The 24,689-nt window shown below is 43.9% G+C and overlaps 1 protein-coding gene across 1 annotated transcript in view; it reads right to left on the minus strand.

The window, feature by feature from the left end:
• Positions 1-24,689, minus strand: part of LOC126413092 (furin-like protease 2) — a 714,734-nt gene that overhangs the window by 115,815 nt on the left and 574,230 nt on the right. Inside the window, exons 14-16 of the mRNA XM_050082987.1 lie at positions 20,661-20,848; positions 16,976-17,132; positions 4,216-4,487 (exon numbers count right to left, since the gene is read on the minus strand). Coding sequence (XP_049938944.1) covers positions 4,216-4,487; positions 16,976-17,132; positions 20,661-20,848 — 617 coding nt within the window. The remainder of the gene's footprint in view (positions 1-4,215; positions 4,488-16,975; positions 17,133-20,660; positions 20,849-24,689) is intronic.

The raw sequence follows: 24,689 nt of genomic DNA on the forward strand, positions 1-24,689 counted from the left end.
GAGAACGACTTGTATGAATATCAAGAGCTCAGATGGAAACCCAGTTCTAAGCAAAGAAGGGAAAGCAGAAAGGTGGAAGGAGTATATAGAGGGTCTATACAAGGGCGATGTACTTGAGGACAATATTATGGAAATGGAAGAGGATGTAGATGAAGATGAAATGGGAGATACGATACTGCGTGAAGAGTTTGACAGAGCACTGAAAGACCTGAGTCGAAACAAGGCCCCCGGAGTAGACAACATTCCATTGGAACTACTGACGGCCGTGGGAGAGCCAGTCCTGTCAAAACTCTACCATCTGGTGAGCAAGATGTATGAAACAGGCGAAATACCCTCAGACTTCAAGAAGAATATAATAATTCCAATTCCAAAGAAAGCAGGTGTTGACAGATGTGAAAATTACCGAACTATCAGTTTAATAAGTCACAGCTGCAAAATACTAACACGAATTCTTTACAGACGAATGGAAAAACTAGTAGAAGCCAACCTCGGGGAAGATCAGTTTGGATTCCGTAGAAACACTGGAACACGTGAGGCAATACTGACCTTACGACTTATCTTAGAAGAAAGATTAAGGAAAGGCAAACCTACGTTTCTAGCATTTGTAGACTTAGAGAAAGCTTTTGACAATGTTGACTGGAATACTCTCTTTCAAATTCTAAAGGTGGCAGGGGTAAAATACAGGGAGCGAAAGGCTATTTACAATTTGTACAGAAACCAGTTGGCAGTTATAAGAGTCGAGGGACATGAAAGGGAAGCAGTGGTTGGGAAGGGAGTAAGACAGGGTTGTAGCCTCTCCCCGATGTTGTTCAATCTGTATATTGAGCAAGCAGTAAAGGAAACAAAAGAAAAATTCGGAGTAGGTATTAAAATTCATGGAGAAGAAATAAAAACTTTGAGGTTCGCCGATGACATTGTAATTCTGTCAGAGACAGCAAAGGACTTGGAAGAGCAGTTGAATGGAATGGACAGTGTCTTGAAAGGAGGATATAAGATGAACATCAACAAAAGCAAAACAAGGATAATGGAATGTAGTCTAATTAAGTCGGGTGATGCTGAGGGAATTAGATTAGGAAATGAGGCACTTAAAGCAGTAAAGGAGTTTTGCTATTTGGGGAGCAAAATAACTGATGATGGTCGAAGTAGAGAGGATATAAAATGTAGACTGACAATGGCAAGGAAAGCGTTTCTGAAGAAGAGAAATTTGTTAACATCGAGTATAGATTTAAGTGTCAGGAAGTCATTTCTGAAAGTATTCGTATGGAGTGTAGCCATGTATGGAAGTGAAACATGGACGATAAATAGTTTAGACAAGAAGAGAATAGAAGCTTTCGAAATGTGGTGCTACATAAGAATGCTGAAGATTAGATGGGTAGATCATGTAACTAATGAGGAAGTATTGAATAGGATTGGGGAGAAGAGAAGTTTGTGGCACAACTTGACCAGAAGAAGGGATCGGTTGGTAGGGCATGTTCTGAGGCATCAAGGGATCACCAATTTAGTATTGGAGGGCAGCGTGGAGGGTAAAAATCGTAGAGGGAGACCACGAGATGAATACACTAAGCAGATTCAGAAGGATGTAGGTTGCAGTAGGTACTGGGAGATGAAAAAGCTTGCACAGGATAGAGTAGCATGGAGAGCTGCATCAAACCAGTCTCAGGACTGAAGACCACAACAACAACAACATGGAGGAAGTTCACTGGTACACTGGCTGTTTGCACGAAAACGGTCAATCTAATGATGCATAGTGACACGCCTTTAAATCTGAATGGGAATGACACGAGAGAGGGAAGTGAATTCTCAGGTTGCATAAGCAACAGGTACTGTAGATTTCCTATAAAGCGACATCAGAATAGCATTCAGAAAAGAATTTAAAGATTTAGTTGGTAATGGAAGAGCAAAAAATTAGAGCGGTCGACAGGTTATATTCAATCTTCTGCACATCAAGTAGCACTCTGTGCTAAATTTACAGTCATAGAGCAAATGAAGAAAGTGATAGTACGAATAGTAAAATATCTGAAGTCGCACAAATTATTCTGATGTCAGTTGCAACCGTTAAATGTGTTCTAACTCCGGAATCATTTCGAACAAAACAGTTGAAGTTTTTTGTTGCCGTCAAAGCAAGTACCTTTCCTGCTGACACACCTTGTATGGTGATGAATGAGAGACAGTGTACTGTAATCCAGTTTCTAACCACTGGAAGAGTTCGTCCACACAAGGAGCACATTCTCATTTAGCATGACAATGCCAGACCACACACGAGCGCTGCAGCATCTACAACAATCCAACGTCTTGGGTTCATTGTCAATGATCATCCTCCATGCAGACCCCACTTACCCTCATCCAAATTTTATCTGCCTCCAAAACTTAAAGAACTCGTTTGGGGTCTTCAACTTGATATTGATGGAGGTGTGCAAGCAGAGGTTAGGTTGTTGCTCCGCCGACAATATCGAACATTCTACTGTCACGGACCGATCGAGGTGGCGCAGTGGTTAGACACTGTACTCGTATTTGGGAGGACGACGGTTCAATCGCGCGTCCGTCCATCCCGATTTAGATTTTCCGCTATTTCCCTAAATCGCTCCAGGCAAATGCCGGGATGGTTCCTCTCAAAGGGCACGGCCGACTTTCTTCCCCGTCCTTCCCTAATCCGATGAGACCGATGACCACGCTGTCTGGTCTCCTTCCCCAAACAACCCAAGCCCCCTCTACTGTCACGGTATCCACAAACTGGTCTCTCTTTGGGAGAAATGTGTTCGTTGCCACGATGACAATATTGACAAATAAATATGTAGACATGAAAAATGCAGAGATGGAGATTCAAACGCGTAATGGTAATAAAGTTTATTTTATTGAAACAGTTTCACGACTTTTCACATAAAACATTCAGAGACGTCATTTTTCAGCATGCTCTCGTCATTTCGTATATTCACTTTTGATTTTGCGATTTAAAACTCGCTATCGTTTAGCTTATGAAGGAAAACCGAGGGTGGGAACGAAAATTGAGATTGCTGACCTCGCGAGTTAAGTGGACTCGACTGTACATTACACACACAAAGGTAAAGCAGGGTGAGGAACAATGTCTTTTTGATTTGGTGAGGATGCATTTAAAAATAAAATAGCGTTATAGAAGGGTCACATTGTACACAGTTCGGCTTCCCAAGCTTACTGGCGGTAAGGAAAACGGGAGGTTTGAAGAATTGATTGTGACCTCGAAATAATTACAAGATCAGTTTCCTAAACGTTCTGAGGACACTGCAAACTTTACATCTGTTTTCTAAAGCGTATGCCTTCTCGTTGAAAGGATGCTTGTGCATATACAGATATAAGTGACTGACCTGCAAGTTAATTTTCTTTTCAAAGAGAGATCCTTTTAAAGTTAAAGGTCCACAGGACGTCTAGAATGCTTTTCCTCAGGTAGAGTTTCCATGTTAATGTAATAAGGTTGCAAAAGTGCTATAATATTTCGACGAACAAGTTTGTGTGTAAGATCGTTCTCTCGAATACAATACTGAAGAAGTCACGTTTACGTGGAAACCTGAGTGCTGAAATCTGTGAAATTGTCTGCTTCTGTCTGTACGACGAGAGTTTCTACTGGCTAAAAATTGTATGTCATCACGGCGCCAGAAATAAATAATAAAAAATATTTGTTTTGTTTTTTATCTTTGTTGTTGGTACGTAGTGCGACTGCATTGCCATTTAAATGCAGTTCACAGTTTCCCCCTCCTCACGCTGAGACCGCGTGGCGTGGCAGTGAGGGGAGTGTGCCAGCCAGGCTAAGCCAAGGCTGGGCCTAGAGTCACATTCTTGACCACCTATGTGTTAAGTCGAGCATTCGAGACAAGTGTGAAATGCGGATTCGAGTCCCGGACTGACACAAATTTGTATATGTCGGCAATAAGTAATATGTTCATACCTAACGTATATAATGTCAGAAACATCCCACAATACCGAACAAATTATTTCATGAAATAAAAATATGGAACAATTTTACGTGTTTATTTCACGGTACATTCCACTAATGAATTGATTGAAATATCCTGTGATAATTTTGAGATGGTTAATCGTCTAGCAATGGAGTTTGAACTGGAGATCAGAATGCTCTTCACGTTTCTAGGCTCTTTCGTTTCTACCTTTCATTTAAACGTAAAGGTACTGGATGTGAAAGAGCACACGCTGCGCTCTGCTGTGGAATGTGGCGGTGCGGTTACTCACCGGAGTCGCAGTGCGTGTTGCCGCGCGGGAGACAGGCTGCGGCGTGCAGCGTCCAACCGGGCGCGCAGGCCAGGCAAACGGTGGCGCTGCAGTGTAGGCAACCTGGTGGACAGGCCGCGCACTCACGGCGGCGGGCGTCGGGCCGCTGACCTGCCGGACACGCCTCGCGGCACTTGCCGCCGGAGAACAGCAGCCCGCGCCGGCACGTCACGCACTGCGCCGCGCCCGCGCCGCCGCGGCACGACTCGCACGTCGCGTGGCAAGGCGAGCACCTGCCGACACACGACCACGTTCACCACCACTACGACGTTGGCTACACGGAAAGTTGATCCAGACATAATACAAAAATGGACATACACCGGGTCTCAAACTTAGGTCACATTGAAGCAGATGATATTTGGTCTACAACCGATTAAATTGAGGTATGGGACCAACGGTCTGAAAATAATATTTATTGTGTTACTGAAATACACAGCACACACCACGTAACAACAGCACAGCTCATGGTAAAAGATTATTACTTGTTTTCGGTCACTACATGCTACAGCACCGTAAATTAAATGCACGTATGGCAATTCTTGTGCCTAGTAACGTTCCACGTTCGATTGTGTGTTCATAGCAACACACCTCACCACTGACGTACACTATGTGATCAAAAGTATCAAGTCACCTCGCTGAAAATGACTTACAAGTACGTGGCGCCCTCCATCGGCAATGCTGGAATTCAATATTGTGTTGGCCCACCCTTAGCCTTTATGACAGCTTCCACTCTCGAAGGCATACATTCAATCAGGTGCTGGACGTTTTCTCGGGGAATGACAGCCCGTTCTTCACGGATTGCTGCACTGAGGAGCGGTATCGATGTCGTTCGGTGGGGCCTAGCTCCAAGTCGGCATTCCAAAACATCCAAGAGTTGTTCTATAGGATCCAGGTCAGGACCCTGTGTAGGCCAGTCCCTTACAGGGATGTCACTGTCGTGTAACCAATTCGCCACAGGCCGTGCATTATGAATAGGTGCTCGATCGTGCTGAAAGATGCAGTCACCATCACCGCATTGCTCTTCAACACTGGTAAGAAAGAAGGTGCTTAAAACATCAATGTAGACCTGTGCTGTGATAGTGCCACGCAAAACAACAAGGGGTGGAAGCCCCCTCCATCCAAAACACGACACCAACATAACACTACCACCTCCGAATTATCCTGTTGACACTACACATGTTGGCAGATGATGTTCACTGGGCATTCGCCATACCCACACCCCGCCATTGGATCGCCACATTGTGTATCGTGATTCGTCCACACAACGTTTTCCCACTTTCAGCCCACCAGTGTTTATGCTCCTTACACCAAGTGAGCGTCGTTTAGCAATTACCTGCGTGATGTGTGGCTTTATGAGCGGCCGCTCGACCATGAAATCCAAGTTTTCTCACCTCCCACGTAACTGTCACAGTACTTGCAATCCGTCCTGATGCAGTTTGGAATTTCGGTGTTATGGTCTGGATAGATGTCTGCCTATTACACATTACGACTCTCTCCAATTATCGGCGGTCTCTGTCAGTCAACAGAAGAGGTCGGCCTGTATGCTTTGGCGCTGTACATGTCCATTCACGTTTCCACTTTACCGTCACACCGGAAACAGTGGCCCTAGAGATGATTACTAGTACAAAATCTCGCGTACAGACGTATGATACAAGTGACACCCAGTCAATTGACCACGTTCGAAGTCCGAGAGTTCCGCAGAGCCCCCCCCCCCCCCCCCCCCCCCATTCTGCATTATCACGATGTCTAGTGTCTACTGAGGTCGCTGATATGGAGTATCTGGCAGTAGGTAGCAGCACAATGCACCTAATATGAAAATTGTATGTTTTTGAGATAGTCAAAAATGGCTCTGAGCGCTAAGGGACTTAACAGCTGAGGTCATTAGTCCCCTCGAACTTAGAACTACTTAAACTTAACTGACCTAAAGACATCACACATATCCATGCCCGAGACAGGATTCGATCCTGCGACCGTAGCGGTCTCGCGGTTCTACCCGACCGGCTGTAAGTCACACATCTCCTCCTAAATCACTTGATTTCGACTAAACCTGGTTCACATATCAGTTACCGTCCGGAAATCATCGCTGTTGGGGTAAACACGACACACCTAATAAGGAAGTGAAAGTGGGAGTGAAATAGAAGTGTAGGGCCCGACTCCTGAATACCCACGGTTTATCCATCGAGTATTTGTCCAGAATAGCACTTTCAAAAAACTTCTGCACGTAATTTCAAATCTTACGAAACTCTTTCTCGTGCACAACCCCCACAATATGATGAAAGGAAGAAAGTTTATCGGTTACAACAATTTCGTTGTTCATGGGTTAAAACAGCCGCATTGAACACGACGATTTGATTAGTTACATCTTTACACCTACTTGTATTCGCAATACATTTTGCAGGCAGTATTTACATAAATCTTTGAAAGTACCTGCAAAATATAATATGACGTCAATAATGCTGTGGGTGATAACTGAACGTGTTGCATGACGTTGAAATCTATTGCTTCATTGCTGCTGAACCTAATCTAAATGCATCTTAGGAAGTGACTATATATGCCACTAAATGTACCTAAAAATTGTGTTTCTTGTACGACGCACAATTCAGTACATAATACGTCATAAATATTGAGCCTCGTGAAAATCAAACTACACAGCGAAATTCGTTGGAGATACAGATGAAATATGTTTACAAATTGGTGTGAAATATGTTAAGGTACATGAAATAGTAGAGGAAGACAAAGATTGGAATACATCCAGCACATATTTAAGGACTTAGATTGGGCCGCACCGAACCAGTCAGACGACTGGTGACTAAAAAAAGAAATAAGTGATATATATATATATATATATATATATATATATATATATATATATATATGTGTGTGTGTGTGTGTGTGTGTGTGTGTATGTGTGTGTGTGTGTGTGTGTGTGTGTGTGTGCGTATTGCGTATTGAACTGGGGAACTAGAAACGACACAGATGCTTCGTTCCTGCCGTAGCCCTCAGTGGTTCACAACCCCACAACGGACTCCAGCGGTCCACTCACCCCACCGCTGCCTCACACCGAACCCAGGGTTATTGTGCGGCTCGGCTACCCGTTGAGCCTATCCCCTGCCCCCGAGAACGTCTCATACCAGACTAGTGTAACCCTAAATGTTAGCGAGGTTGGGTAATTATGGTGTACGCGTTCCTGGGAACAGTGTTTGCGCAGCAATCACCAACATAGTGTAACAGAAGCGGAATAATGAGAATCAGCCCACATTCACCAAGGCAGATGGAAAATCGCCTTAATAACCATCCACAACCTGGCTGGCACACCGGACCTCGACACTCATCCGCCGGGCGGATTCCTACCGGGGACCGTCACGCCATCCCGCTGGGGAAGCAGAGCGTTAGACCGAGGGGCTGAAATATATGTGACACTACTGTACTCTAGCAAAAGTGTAGGTAAAAAGCACCCCCTAAAGCCCAGGATCGACTTGATCCAATTATTACTGAGTATCTGGAGAGAAATATCGTGGGGATAAGCCTGACAGCCTGATACCGGGGTGGGGGTGATAACTGGGTGACAGAAAGAGAAATTGGGCAGGAGGAGATGTCTGGAGAGGGAGAACGAGTAGATGTATGCAGTTAAGAGTGAGAAGCAACAGGGAGAGGAGGAGGAGAAGACGGACAAAGAAATGGAACAGTATAAGATTGACAGTGAGAGGGAAGTGGACAGAGAAAGGTAGGAGGAGGAGCCGGGGTAATCAAGAAATCGACAAAAGAGGGGGAAGGCGAGATACTCAGAGAGCGGGAGGAGGAAAATGATTTCGAGGGGGTTGGGAGATGAACGTAGAGCGGAGGAAAGAAGATGGATAAAGAAATGTATTTATGTCTCACTCCCAAGGGCCATTAGTGGCGATGTGTCGAAGCTGGTGAGGACCTTTCGCTTCCAAACTACTAGTAAATGGGCCTTATTCAGCAGTGTCCTTACGCCTATCCAGAGAGCTCTCGACGCCACCATCCCCTGCTATTAACAAGAGTATATAAGCTATACTTTTATATTACTTCATTCTCAACATTGATTTCAAGTTCTTTGACTTCTGATAAAATGTGTTACTCTTTTTCACAGGGTAAAATTGTCTGATGGCGAGGCAACAAGAAATCGAAACTAATCACCGAAGAAAATAAATAACTTATACGTGATGAAGACTACTTCTACAGATAGTATTTTATCAGACAATGCTGATCGTTACTGGTGCATCTGTGTCCTTTCCAATATTCTGGATACCTGCTCTGAGCCGCATTCCACCACGTTACCTGAGTAGGAAAAGTATTCGCCTGATGGAATGTACGAAAATTTGCAACAACCAGGAGTTGCCAGTCATCGTAGACATTCCTACTAAATGAATCAAGAGATTCCGCTCGAGACGCCTACCACTGAGAACATCTAGGGATTTAGTGGACAATAACTTCAGGTTCCAGGAATATTAAACGCAAGAGTGGCACAACAACACTCCACCCAAGCGCCACAGCTTTCTCCAAGCTAACATCTAAAAATGGGCACCTGATATGTCCTAGTGGAAATAGAGAACCCTCAACAAGAACCAGACTGACGAATGGGAGATGCGGTGACGAACTATACAGCTGGGAAAAGGGCTATGACTGTCGACTGCACTTGCGACTTTTCAAGACCGTCTGTCAGACATATTGTTGAACACTGCCCTCAAAATTCCTACCCTTGAAACACGTCGGTCTTCATGGGTAGTACAGCGGATGTAATTAAGTATATGGATAATGATGTAATGTAATGATGTAAGTTAGTAAATTGTGTAAATATTTTATTTTGTATTTTTAAAGTAATGTGTTATGCCATACAACTAATAAGAATAATGAACTATTTCGTAATTTATGGATTAGTACATTTCGCCCATTGGTCATTACGAAGCTATGCAGCAGTAAGAAGCTGTAAAGCCTCTAGCATGACACATTGCTTAGCAAAAAATGAAAATCACTCGGAAGAGGAGAAGGAAACGAAATGAGACCTCATAGATTGAGAAGGTATTTGGTGTTGCTCGGTGATTACAACAACGACTGAAATTTGCAAAAATCTTAGCAGTATGAGTCCTCTCATTACTAGGGCACTGCGCCTCTCCTGGCTTAAATGCATTCACTGATCAAGTAAGGCGTACCATAAAGCAGCTATTTCTTCTGCTGTGGCAAGGTTGTCGACAACTGCTGTAACTGCTCCTGAATAATGGCACTAGTAAGGGTTTGACTTTCGAGCTGGCCACACACATGTACTTCATCGAGACATATAAGGAGATCTTTATGACCTTGAGACTACCTTATCATCACGCAGACGGTTCATAGAAATACCTGCATTGTATGGACGTCCATTATCCTGTATGCCTGAAAGATAAACCATGAGGATGCAGGATGTCTGTGACATTCCGTCGTGCCGTCAGAGTTTCAGTAATCACTAACAGCTGTCACCTGTGGACATACCCAATAGCTTCCAACAAAATGACATCAGGAGTAACAGCATTGCCTCCATTTGCTACCGAACCTGTCGAAATTGAGTATGCGAGGTAAAGCGTAATTGTGGTTAATATCTGAAACAGTGGGCTGCCGTTCTTCGGCAATCCAGGCTTTCAAATCACGAGACTAATCCAAACGCAGCCGTTTGTGTTGCTCATGTTATTGCCAAACTACGAATGGGACGCCAGTTCCCTAGTCCGGCACTTTAATAGTTTCCAACCAATAGCGAGAGACGACGTTTAATGATGCAAGGAATGAAGAACAGGTTCACCGATGGCATGCGCTGATATCAAACGTTTATTATATGGCTGGTACAAACTAAGGTCATCCTTACTTGTGGTGGCCTTATTAGTGGACTAGAACATTGACACTGAGTATGCCAGCCGTCACATCCCCAGGCAGTCAAACATAGGTCTACAGTCACCTCGCCCTGCAAGTCTGAATATTGCTCGATCCGAGCAGCTGACCAAATGGAAACCCATCAATGAGGCACATCTCAAAGACGGCACCCTCATGTACTTTACAGTGATGACTCGATATTATATACTTATGCTCGTAAATTAAGGATAATGCTGATACATAGTGAAACAACACTCTGGTGGGCGGTTTGCGGGTTTAAATCACCTCGGGCTATGACTATGCGGTGCATTTGACCTGCGGTTGTCGCACGGTGGCGCTGGCAGTAGTCCACATACGCAAGGGTGTGTTGGTGCATGCCAGAGTACGGTGCAGCGAGTAAGTGTGCAGACGTTTTCAGACGTTCTAATGGTGACTGTGTGTTGAAAATGGCTCAAAGAATACATATTGATGTCGTTATGAGCGGTAGAATACTAGGGCGACTGGAGGCTGGTAAAACACAGCAGGTCGTAGCACGAGCCTTCCGTGTGCCACAAAGTGTGATCTCAAGATTATGGTAACGATTCCAGCAGACAGGAAAAGTGTCCAGACGCTAGAGTACGGGACGTCCACAGTGAAAAACACCATAATAAGATTGATATCTCACCATTAGTGCACGCAGACGGCCACGGAGTACCGCAGGTAGCCTTGCTCGAGACCTTACCGCCGGCCAGTGTGGCCGAGCGGTTGTAGGCGCTTCAGTCAGGAACCGCTACGGTCGCAAGTTCGAATCCTGCCTCAGGCATGGATGTGTGTGATGTCCTCAGGTTAATTAGGTTTATGTGGTTCTAAGTTCTAGGAGACTGATGACCTCAGATGTTAAGTCCCATAGTGCTCAGAGCCATTTATGGGACCTTACCGCAGTCACTGGAACAGTTGTCTCCAGATACAAAGTCTACAGATGACTGAACAGAGATGGTTTATTCGCCCGGAGACCTGCAAGATGCAAATCACGTCTGAGATGATCTCGGTCGACGTATCGCTGCACGTTTTCGAACCCCTAGGACAGTTAAGGAGCTCTGACAGGCACTGGTGCAAAAATGAGAGGTTATTACCCAGCAGCTGCTCGACCACCTGATCCAGAGTATGCCAATCCATTGTGCGGCCTGTGTACGTGCGCATGGTGATCATATCCCATACTGATGTCGGGATACATGCGCAGGAAACGGTGGCGTTTTGTAGCACATGGGTTTCGGGGCGGTTTTCTCAACTTATCACCAATACCGTGGACTTACAGATCTGCGTCGCGTGTGTTCCCTACGTGCCTATGCTATTAGCGCCAGTTTTGTGCAGTACCACGTTGTGTGGAACCACATTCTGCAGTTATCCTTAATTTATGAGCATAAGTGTACATGATCTCATAACAACGCTAAACACGAACAGTACTAATTCTTTGGGATAGCCACTATGTCACCGTTAACCTTTTTTATACCTTTAGATGGCGTCCATATGAACGAATTTATATTTACATCCGACCATGTTGTTTGGAAGCTTCACTTTTCCGTCAGGCAGTGTATATTCCACAAATTATGTGCAATGTCATTTCTTGTCTGCACACGTGTGCTTGTTTCTGTGGATATTGTTTAATCCACGTGCAATGACACAGATATCACTACAGCACTAAACAATATCTTTATTAAAACAATTACTAAATTTCGGAGAGGTGAATTGTTCGTCTTGTTGCATCGTAACTTCGAAAACTGGTAGTCGGCACCACTGAAGCAGTGTTCCGCTGGCATTGAAAGGGGCGCTGTGTGAGACATGCCTAATGCAGAGGCTCATGTCATTTAGCAATTGCAATGATGCAATCTTGTAAAAACTGGTGGGGACGAATCACCACTCCCTCGAATGGGACCTCCCGGCCAACAATACCATACGCTCACTTTCATTTACCTCATGCGGAAGTGGCAAACAACCTAAGTTACACATTTACTAAACTATATTAAGAAATAATTAAATACATTACGTTATGTTTCTTTTGATGAAAAGCTTAAAATGTTAAAATGACTGTGAAATTATGTACTGCGTAATGGAAGCAGCCATGGCTCGAGAAATATATATTAATAAGTAATGGTATTACCGCACATTGATTTAAGCGGTGGCATCCCGTCATTTTGAGGGGACATGTCTCTCGAACAAACACTGTCTAAGTAGTCAGTAGTAGTTTGAGCACAGGGCAAGTGTAAGCTGTTTGTGTGGTGAAGATCCAGCACTGGTAAAATTAGCCTCGTACGACTGCTGAATGATGTTACTATTTTATAAAAAGTGCAGCCAAATTGTGCGTTACGGAAGAAGAGGTTTGCTCTGATCTTTTGCGGAGTAAGAAGTCGGTTGTATTGTGGATCGTGGGGCTCTGCAGGCTGCAAGAGACATACTGCTAGCTACTCATACAACTGACATCCTGTAGCATTCATAGCCACAAACAGTAAGCTTCCACTTCACGTTTCTGCAAAGTTTGTTAAAGAGGCTTGGACATAGCTCGTTATAACGTGAAATGCCACGTTTTATTTCGTCTGTGCTGCGGCATATTACAGTCGTATTTTGTCGGTGCTACAGCCTAAAGTAGAATTACAGCAGGGAAGCCATATTAGCAAAACGTGTAAAAGCCATGATACAACTGGAACTGCAATTTGAGTAATAATATACTGGTTATTTATGCAGAAAATGGTTATCTCGTGTGTTTACTTATGTATTTAAAAATCAGTATCCTTATAGCTTCACTGTTTTAAACCTGATGTTTTTGTAATGATAAAAGCTGGTAGTTTTTTGAATACAAAATCGCTCGCGCACGTATACTGAGATTTCATATATCAATTATAAACCTCGCAATTTTAAAAATGGATACTACGTGTCGCTGTTATTGTTGATAAGAACATATCATAACGTAAAGTCAAACTTCTACTTCATTTCCTTCAGAAAACTCGGTGGCTTGTATACTTTGCAAATCGAAACCAAAGATGTGTGACGAAATCTGAGCTTGTGTTAGCTACTGTCGGGTGAAGATAGTTTTTCATACCTTGTCTGAAATATATCTTGTAATATTAACGTTAAATATTCTACCACCGGGGAGATAAGTACCTTCAGTGCTATATCAGGTATCTCATTAAAAGCTTATTATGTTAATTTTGATGAAAAGCGCCATGTTATGCAAAGTAATTACGTACGTGTGGATATAAGTATCCAACATTAGTATTAGGCATTCTTGCGAATTTGAGTGCCTCATGTTGAACCAATATCCAATAAGATCTTCACCTCAGACATAGTTAGTTTAAAAATTACTATGTTTCCTCTACAACCATTTACTGTTAACAACTGTTTACTATCATTTAAAATAATTCGTGTGTTAGATTATAGACTATCACAGACGAAAGTGATTGATCAGCCATCATATAGCTGAGCATCTATAGCACGCGACTGTCTCCCATAATTTAACACATGTTTAATAAAGTTATTGTTAAATCCTAACTGCGAGAAAATAAATTGAACCGAACGGAGACATCGCACATTGTAAGATGTTGTCTCAAACTTGCAGATAATGAGCTAGCCTTTCTCTCATCCCTGTAAATGGGCACTGGTCTGGGTGTAAGAGTTCGACTCAATGCCGAGTGATTTGCACATACAGACAATGCAGAGACTTGGAAGTGTCCTGGCGGAAATCAGCACACTACTGAAGCAGTACAAGCGGGAGCAGGAAAAGGTCAACGAAAATGCCTACATTCATGTCCTGTTTCAAATAAGCTGGAAGAATCAAATGTAAATAATTTCATGGAGTGGCGAATCTGGAGGAATCGGTGACAGCCTGCATGGGGTTGAAGCAGCAACTAATGTCCTCTGGAACCGAGTTTCTGTTTTGAAGTAATGGTCAAATGGTTCACATGGCTCTGAGCACTATAGGACTTAACTTCTAAGGTCGCACGGTTCCAGACGGTAGCGCCTAGAACCGCTCGGCTACCCCGGCCAGCAAGTGATGGTCATTTCGCAGATATCTATCATCCCTCATCAACTAAATTGCTTTTCCAATAGACAAAGCGTGGAATATATTCGAAAACGTTTTTCCATACATGGAAAAGTACTTTTCCAATAGAGAGAGGTTGCTAATGATTCGAATGTGTTTCTCCATACATGGATGTCGAATCCTGTTTAGCTACATCCTTGTTTTTCTTAATTATTGTTGTGGATTTGTTCGGTAAAACGATTCCTTACAGCACTCAGATCAGTACGAAACAAATTACAATTTCTGTTTTTGATTACCTTTAGCCAAATCTGTCACATTTGTTTAATGTCTGTTGTAACTAGTTGAGTGCGATGTGTTCGAGGATGGTGAACAGTGTGCGGGAATCTTTCCTCTAAGTATTTAGAAACTAATAGGAGCTTTAATTGATGCTCTAGTTCAATTTTCAGTTGTGCTACATTCAGCTAATGTCCTCCCCAACACCACTTTTTACAGGACTTTGCATAAGATTCTTCAGTCTCTGAACTGAACTGTCAAAATTAGTGTTATTATTGAATCAATGTGGGATCAATGTTCTGCATGAATGCACAGGTATGGTTTCGAAAGGAGAGCCAGTATTAGAACGTAAAATGACACGATATCGTGGAACTGGTATTCATAAGATGAATACCGAAGGTTTTCCAGACCACCAAGACTGGACTGGACAGCTTGCGGCGCCACACTTGCGCCCCAAGTTTGCTACGGGTGGGTTGGCTTTCGCTGCCCGCTGGCAAAGCAAGGCCTTCTGCGGCGCTGCCAGTGGTTGCTCGGTCAGCCGTATTCCCCACCGCCACTCGGCACTTGGCCGAACTTCCCCCATGTAGCCAACAGTTATCGCGTCGTCCAGCGGCCGCTCAGAGATTGCACGATGTTAGTTCCAGGACAGTTCCCAGATTTATAGGGCCCTAAATTTGTGCAAACACTTTAGGTAGGGGTTTCCACGAATTCCAGAACAGCTTGACTGACGTGTGCTGTGTTATCAACGCGAGAAACTGATGGCTGAGAACCAGTAGTGAATGACCAACAAGAAGCAACATACAAACGTCTAAAACAGACATTCCTATAACTACGTTTTGTCAGAAACAATATTACGTTCACATAATTCAGTAGGAACCATATTTTACTAGAATAGGCACAGTATTTAAAATTCAGTCTTGCGATCAGAGTAGCACTTTATATCTACCGTCCTAGCGTGCTACCCCGATCGCATCATTCATTTTCCGCACACTCTTCATAATCTCTGCAGAAACACTGTTATACATTAACTTAATAAAAAGGTATTTTCGAAATAATTCTTTTACTTTCTCAGCATTTATATCAATACACCGTTTCATTCAGAGAGCCTGAAAAAATAGTAACATGACGTCAGTCTTGCTTAGAGTAAGATTATTTTTATTTTTAATTTCTGTAGTAAATTTTTGACAAAAACTGTAGAAATCAGCTTCTTTGGAACTTTAGCCTTGTTGACTTTCTTTGGGCATGATGGTATATTGCATAAAGTTCCTGAATGTTTGCTGCATATTCAAGGTCTCCTTCTAAAATGTAGCTTATGTCTGGATCATCAAGACCGCTCGTTACATCAGAACCGTCCACAGGGAGTCATGCAGCATCTGAGAGTGGTAGATAGTGCACCGTTCCCCAGCTACAGAGACTATTAACATCGAGGTATTTAATACAAGAGCCATAATTTTCGTTATAATCAACAATGAATCATTTATATATCTTCGGCATTGCGCCAGCTGCTGGGGGAGATCTGAATTGTTATATTATCCAGATATGTCATATACGCCAAGATCGCTTATAAAATTTTACATTGATTACAAGTCTCGACCGAATTGTGCTGTCATCATCGGATCTTGCAACACATTAACAGAAGTTGATGAGCTTTACAGTGTTAATGTTAATGCGAGCTATGTCTGTAATAAGTAACTGTCTTTCATTTGTTCATTTGAACAAAGTATTGCGTGCTAAGCCAGATGAGGTAACATAATGGGCTGCATCTAGTTTGTACTATATGAGACAGTGTATATGGAAATTTTCGAAGGCATTGGCAAATAGCAAGGACTCGAATCTCTAAACTAAGTCACAGGGAACTTCTGATACCTTGTATTTCAATAAAAACACACCTCGCCCACCTTTGACATTCGTAACCTTCAACAGCCGTTTCACCAGTCAGCAGGCTTTTGAACCCCTCATTTGTTTATTCAACATGCAGACACATACATATACGATAACAGACACCTTAATTATTAATCAATTACATTTGTTCACTGTTGAAGAAATACTTTCTTGTTAGTTTCAACTCATCAGGTTTTAGGTATGGTATCCATTTTAATAGAGAATACGTTAGAAAGTTGAAGAAATTTACATTGTGCAGCCACATAGACGCGAACTTCTGTGGAAAGCCTGAACAATCGCCTTTTGCAGGGTGAAACTCTGCGAAACGTGCAAGAAGAGAGTCAATGAGTTTCAGGATTGTATCGACATGTATGTGGAGCCGTGCTCACTCCATTGCTGTGGCCAACTTCGCTAGATTTCTCGACTGAAGTAGTGCCACGAATTCTCGATTGGATTTAAATTCTGGTTGTTTTGTAGCCAGAGGAGTAAGGTCAACCGATTCCGGTGAGCTTGTAATTACGCACGTACACTACGTTCTGTGTGTCACATTGCGCTGTCCTGCTGACAGATGCCATCGTATGGAGGAATAATGATGAATACACCACGTTCATTCCAACGCGGGAAAGCAAAAAATCAAGGAGCGCTTTACAGGAAACCGAGTGGCAGCCAGCACTTTCGAGCCAGCGAGGTACTCACGTGTTTCCGTCAGTCTCGAAGGTACCGGGCGGGCAGGCGGCGTGGCAGCGGCCGCTGTACAGCAGCAGGTGGTGTTCACATGAGGCGCACCGGTCGGCGCGCTCCATGCACGTCGCGCAATTGCCCGAGCACGGCTCGCACGTGCCCTCCTCCATATCTGCAAACAAACCGTCTTCACTCGTAACACAGTAGCTTCGTTTCTAGTCACCGGTATGAAGGCTGAACAATTGTAGTTTAGAAATTAGGACAATGGGGAGAGGGGTGTGGGGGGGGGGGGGGGGGGGAGGGTTGGGGGCGCTCAGAGTCAACAGATATGTAGCACGATCTCGAATAGAACAAGAATGTGGGTGAATATCGCTGACTTCCTTCACATAGGAAGCGTTCTAGCATTAACATAAACAGATTAGGAGCAATCTCAACTTAAACGTAAATGATCTGGCATGGAACCTGATCGTCACGAATGCGATCATATTCCAGTGATTAAGCACTGTGAAACCTAACCCGGAAGCGGCTGATGGTGTACAGTCAATAGTTCATTGGTGGAAGCTTGAGTACGTCAACTGTTACAGACGAAAACTGAGTGCTCATCGAGGTCCCAATGTTGAAAATGAGCAAGTTGTACAGAATGTATCGTAGTTAATGGCGTAAACGCATACAGTTGAAACTACACGATGTTAAAAGCAAAGACAATTTTAGTAAACATAGGTTCGGCAACTAGCCTTTTGTGAGGTAATTGCGACATTCTGGTTACCAGCCACCACTGACGTAATTCTGTGTAAACACCCCATGCTGGTCTGTAGCGTGGTCTTTGTTTACAATTTGGAGCTGGAGTTATCAACAGACTGGATATGACAGCAGAGTACACCGACAAAGGACAACTCACGTCAGCCGTTTGCGGAGCGTCATATGTTTAGTGCGAGTGTTGGTGGTAACATGGAACGTTACAGGAGTATGCGGATATGCATTTCATTTCCGATAGGGTAAATGGCAATGGACGGGAGGCTGCACGCCTGTACCAAGAGGCGTACCCTGCCCGAAGGCACCACTACAGTCGAACGTTTACAAGGCGGCATCAACGCCTCTGAGAAACTGGGAGCTCTGCACATACTGCCGGAGTGCATAGCCCTGTACAAATTGTGCTTGTAGTGCTGGAAACTGTCGATTGCTCTCCGGGAACCTCGACAAGGAACCTTGCTCCATTCAGGCAATGTAGTGTTTGGAGACTAATGCATCGTAGTGCAATGTACCCCTACTACCTTCAACCAGTTCATTGTCTTAGTCAGGCGGACTTTGGCTCTAGACTGACATCCTGGCAGTTTTTTAATATTTTTATTATGATTCTGAAAAATCTGGTGCGTCGCAAATTTAGTAACTAGATCTTAATGGAATTCCTTTATTTTCATAGTGCGTTTCGAGTGTGTCTCGTCGAAAGGCTTCAGTGTCACAGCATTGCAGTCATATTGCTTTGTGCATTTCATCTGACGATGAACCATGACAGAAACGCTATATGAAAACGAAGGAGTTCCGTTATAATCTAGGGACTAATTTTTACGATCTATAACTTTTTTAGAATTACTATTAAAAACCCTACGTTTGACAACGTTTTATTTTCAGAAGGAGCAAAGTTCATTCGATAAAGTGCGTTTGTCGAAATTCTCGCGTCTGGAATCATCACCCACTAGCTGTGCATGCGTTTTCACCTCAGCGACGTTTCTTATTGAGTGTTTCGTTAGGGGCACTAGATGATCATCTTATTTAAGGCACCAAACAAACATAATGCACAGAATTGCCTTCGGTCTGTGGGGTATTATCTCGAAGGATTCCTTGAGGATATCCTTAGACCAACGTGAGAGGAATTGGAACATGGTGATGGAACATCGACATTTTGCTTCTATGGTGAAACGACATTAAACTCGTCGATACGGCCAAAAAAAGAATTGGGCGTGGAGGACCTATACTGTACGCTCCAAGATTACTTCACACTAACTAATGGATTTCTGTGTTTGGGCCAATCTTAACGGTGTAGTATGCGCCAATCCAGCTATCACGGTTGACGAATTGGAAACGAGACTTCTCTAAGCTTGTCAAAAATTTCGAAATGATCTCGCTGTGTTTGAAAGTAGTCGAAATTCATAGCGGTGACGGACAGAGGCCTGCATCCAGATGCGAGGACGGCACTTCGGACACCTCCGTTAACTAAGCGTATAGTCGCGTAAGTATTTTTTATTCAAAACGTCTGCACTTGTATTGATGCATCTCTAATAACTTTTCTTAGTGTTGTAAAGTCTTGTTATCTTTTCATGACTGGGGTGGTATTTACACAGAAATATTTCAGTGATGGCTGATAATAACAAAGTTGCATTAATCTCGTATACAAACTTTTTCGGCCCTAGTATGGTGTATTCCCAACGGTGATCTATTACGCCATAAATTGTGGTATAACCTGTATAGACGGCAGCTGTGGGGACCACGCGCAGTGTATTTACTATAAATAATGTTAGTTATAGACGTCATTACGTTAGTAGTTGTTTCTTTGTGATGCTGCTTAGATAAATCAAATAGAAATGCTACAGTACAAAGACTGTGCCTTTATAGGAGCGGTCTGTGCGGTAGGCCTCTTCCACTGGACAGAATGTAGTGCACAAGAGGTATTCGTGAACACTATTTTTGTCGGTGAAGAGTTCTCGGGCTTCCGGCCGGGTGGCGGTGTCTTCAAACTGCGACGTTTCGACGAGTGGCAGACATACTCATCATGTTCTGGCGAAGTACCGAGACTTTGCGGATGCTGGTCCCTTTTGTACGTGCAGCGTGCTCCCCGCAACCTGGCCACGGCTGGCTGGCTCCAGATTAGCCGGTGGGCGGGTGGAGGAGGAGGCGGGTGCGCCGTCCGTGTCTCCGTCAGAGCATTCCAGTCGTGTCTCGCGAGCTGGACGGTTCTTGGTGCGTTCACGGCCTATTGCGGCTGATGGTGGATTCCAGGGCGCGCTAAGTTGATAACCTTTGTCCCTGTTCACAAGATTCTTGTGGACCCGTATTTCTATGGATATTCTGATGACGCTGTCCCAATAGCGCCCTGGTGTTCTTGATATCAAAGGTGTGCTTTTCTTTGATACAATGTTCTGCACCGAGCGTGGTGGCGCAGTGGTTAGACACTGGACTTGCATTCGGGAGGACGACGGTTCAATCCCGCGTCCGGCCATCCTGATTTGGGTTTTCCGTGATTTCCCTAAATCACTCCAGGCAAATGCCGGGATGGTTCCTCCGAAAGGGCACGGCTGACGTCCTTCTCCATCCTTCCCTAATCCGATGAGACCGATGACCACGCTGTCTGGTCTCCTTCCCCAAACAACCCAACCCAATGTTCTGCTTTAGCTCATGTCTCTGTCTGTCCAAGTCGAACGTGTCTGATGTGTTCCTCGCACCTTTTACTGATTCAGCGCTGCGATTGTTCAATGTACTGCACACCACATTCGCCGGCTAGCCCGAGAACTCTTCATCAGCTGTATACGCCGGGAAAGCATACATTCACATTTACTCTTTCCGTCATTTTGTCCTTTTTTTCTTTTTTATTATAATTTTTGCGCCCTCTTGCGCCTGCGCCCTTGACGGGAATCTGTCCCTTCTGACCCTCAGTACGGTCCTCAAGTGTGAACTGGGCGAGACGCCGAACGGCGCGGCTACTCACTTTCCAGGTAGCCGTCGGGGCACTGCTGGAGGCAGACGGCGATGTCGGTGAGGCGCAGGTGGGCGGGCGCGCAGGTGAGGCAGCTGTCCTGGCCGGGCCCGGCGCACGTCTCGCAGGACTCGTGGCACGGCCAGCACACGCCGCCCTGGCTGGGGAAGCTGCGCGGCGGGCAGCGGCTCACGCACGAGCTGCAACAGCGCGGCGCACGGCGTGCAAGGCGGGATGACGCTGGAAAACTGCTATAGCACAGAGGATTTACCAGTCTACATCCGGAAGGCGGCAGCTACGGGAGGTTAATCTGAGCAGAGTATAAAAAAATGTGGAGCAAATGCTAAATGAAAATTTCCTTCGGTCCAGACAGGGATTAAGGTTAGGTTCTCTTTCAAATGAGCAAAAAACAAGCAATGTTTGGAATTTTTGTTTGTTGAGACAGTGAAAAGACATACGAAGTATCTCTTTGAGAATTATGACTGATAATTCTCTGAAATTCAGTTTAGCCCGCCAGGGTAGTCGAGAGCGCTAATGCGCTGCTTCCTCGACTCGGGTAGACGCGCAGGCCCCAGATCGAATCCGTCCGACGTATTAACGACGAGGGTCGGTATGCGGGCCAGCCTGGATGTGGTTTTTAGGATGTGGTTTTTAGGCGGTTTTCCACATCCTGCTAGGTGAATATCGGGCTGGTCCCCGCGTTCCGCCACAGCTACACGACTCTCAGACATTTGAAAACGTTCGCACTATTTCATGGATTACACTAGACGCAGGCAGCTGGGGTGCACTTAGTCCATCCTGGAAGGTTCGGGGTGGCGGCAGGAAGGGCATCCGGCCTCCCTCTGCCACTAACATTGCCAAATTCATAATAACAAATCAAATGGCTCTGAGCACTATGGAACTTAACATCTGAGGTCATCAGTCCCCTAGAACTTAGAACTACTTAAACCTAACTAACCTAAGGACATCACAAACATCCATGCCTGAGGCAGGATTCGAACCTGGGACCATAGCGGTCACGCGGTTCCAGACTGAAGCGCCTAGAACCACTCAGCGACACCGGCAGGCTCGTAATAACAAATCCGACCCTGCGTTCTTGCGAGATAAAGGCCTACAGGAAAAGAAAGAAAGAATACTCTGAACTTCAGTTTATACTTTCAATACAAAAAAGAAAATGGCGCCCGTAATTATGGTTTGATCAAGACCCTGCAAGTCTGAAATACACAGACTGAGTTCAATTTTGCGCCTCAGGAGCTATTTGAAATTAAAAAAAAATGGATAATACCAATCGGTACTATATTAAACGTATGGTATTTTATACCTAACTACAATGAAATAACCTTAAATGTAACGGTATGATGCCAACTCGAAGTTTGAGTTCGATTTGTGGGGGTTTGTTTCATTCGTTATAGCTTTATAAAAAATAGTTAATGTTAGCAAATTTCATGTAATACAGACCTAACGTCCTAAGAAGAGTGTTTACTTTTGGATTGTGAAAAGTTGAACTTAAAATGTTTGACCGTCTTTCTTTTAGGCTGCACGGAGTTTTGAAAAATCGTTTCTCGAGAAAGATCTGCTTAAAGCTTAGCGAAAACTATTATACGTATTGTTAGTTCAATTTTCATAGAAACTACTTGTTGTTATTTATTTCTGATGTTGCTGAACACAAATCTAAAATTAGATTCTCAAAACTGAAAATAGCTAATCCTATACCGTGGAACAAAAATTACGTTTTGACGAATTATGTCCTAAATTTGACCAAAAAAAGTTTTCGTTACTTACGTTTAGCCTGAAATACTAGTACTGTATATCAACGCCTCCTCTAACTCGAATTGTTCCTGGAGAGCAATTCCCTCGGCGAGAAAATCCGATTACTGCTGGGCTGTATATGCCTCGTTCGGGAGCCTGCACACGTTGTTCGTCAGCTTTCTCGGCGAATATAATTGCATGCATACTGAAATATAATCATTTTGTGAAAGCGCGTCGCGGCACGAAAAGTTTTCTGCCTGAACCAGACGTATCAGGCTTAGAGTGTCCCACGGCGGCCGTGACACAGCCTCGAACAATAGGACTTCAAATGGTTCAAATGGCTCTGAGCACTGTGGGACTTAACATCTGTGGTCATCAGTCCCCTAGAACTTAGAACTACTTAAATCTAACTAACCTAAGGACATCACACACATCCATGCCCGAGGCAGGATTCGAACCTGCGACCGTAGTAGTCGCGTGGCTCCAGACTGAGCGCCTGAACCGCTTGACCACCGCGGCCGGCCAATAGGACTGTAGAAACTTTTGCAATGCACGGATTATAAAACGTTATCGTCCCAACGTTTTAGACACATACACCTGTAAAAAAAAAATAGAATTTTCGACCATTTTGAATGAGAGCTTGACCCTAAGTACAAGAGAGGTGATTCTGACACTGACACTAGTATTTGAAAAGGAATTACAGAAAAATTAACCAACGTATGTAGCCTTTGTAATTCTTGGAAATTCAAGATGTTATGTTGAAAGAAATGTTCAGAGTAGTGACAGGACCTGGACTGAAGCGCAGCGACATGCATGTGACGTTCAGGTTCCGTAAGAACGAAGTTTCAGTTCATAAGGAGCCAGAACCAAGAATTAGTAAAGACGTGAGACAAGCATGTGATTATACTCCTCTATTATTCACTCCTTTCAGTCACGAATTAGCCTATCAAGTTCATTAAAATGAAATGGGGTTCAAAATTAATGGGCAGAACATAATCTTACTATTTTACCCCTGACACTGGTCAAGGGAACGAAACATGATTTTGAGAAAGTCGTCAGTACAACGGAAAGAATTTTCTGTAGATATGAGATGATGTGAGAATAAACAAGAGAAAGAGTAAACTGATGGTATGCACTACTGAGGACGAATGTGGTCCTACAATACAAAGAACTAGTAAAGAAAAGTTTGAATTGATCGTAAGATTTGTCTGTTCATGAAATACGATGAGAATGGATGGCATAAATTGGAAAGGAATTGTGAGAGAATACATCAAGTTAAAATGCCATTGAATTTCCGAAATAACTAACTCATCAGCAACAACGCAATAACGAAATGAGGAATATATTCCCAATTGAATATATTTTATTGAGAGGAAGAGTTTCTGTTCACAAATCAACGTGTATTTAGAAAGCATTGTTCGTGTGAAAATCTATCTTGAACTTTTCTCTCACAGTATGCTGTGAACCATGGACACGGTAGCCTGTTACAAACTGTTAAGAAAATACGAACATATAGAATAGGCTCCTAGATATGTGAGTGGCTTGAAGACGTCATACATAATGGAACCCAGTACGTTGGCCTTGAAATGCTCAGATATATTAATGTCTCGAAGACATCATAAATAATGGAACCCAGAACATTGTCCTCGACAGCGCGTTTTCAATTGGGACAAGGGTGTGATCAGGAGTGCACCAGAGAAGTGTGCGAGGACCGCTCTTGTTCCCCATATCTAAATAAATGATCTGACAGACAGAGTGGCCAGCAATAGTAGTGTGTTTACTGAAGATGCTGTGGTGAATGGGAAGGACTCATCTTTGGGTGAATGTAGGAGGATGCAAAATTTATGGTATGTGTAACAAACTGCAGGCTGCTCTAAATACAGAAACATTTCAATTAATGCATATGAGTAGATAAAGCAGATCCGTAATGTTCGGAAACAGCATCTGTAGCGTACTGCTTGACACAGCCACTTGGATTAAATATCTGGGCGTAGCTTCGCAAAGCGATATGTTACGGGACGAGCACGTAAGGATGGCAGTAGTGAAGGCAAAAATATAATGGTTCAAATGGCTCTAAGCACTATGGGACTTAACATCTGAGGTCATCAGTCCCCTAGACTTAAACCTAACTAACCTAAAAACATCACACACATCCATGCCCGAGGCAAGATTCGAACCTGCGGCCGTAGCAGCAGCGCGCTTCCGGACTGAAGCGTCTAGAACCGTTCGGCCACAACGGCCGGCAGTAGTGAAGGCAAATGATCGATTTTATTTTATTGGGAAAGTTTTAGG

The sequence above is a fragment of the Schistocerca serialis genome, chromosome 7 (assembly GCF_023864345.2).
Source record: "Schistocerca serialis cubense isolate TAMUIC-IGC-003099 chromosome 7, iqSchSeri2.2, whole genome shotgun sequence".
Lineage (NCBI taxonomy): Eukaryota > Metazoa > Arthropoda > Insecta > Orthoptera > Acrididae > Schistocerca > Schistocerca serialis.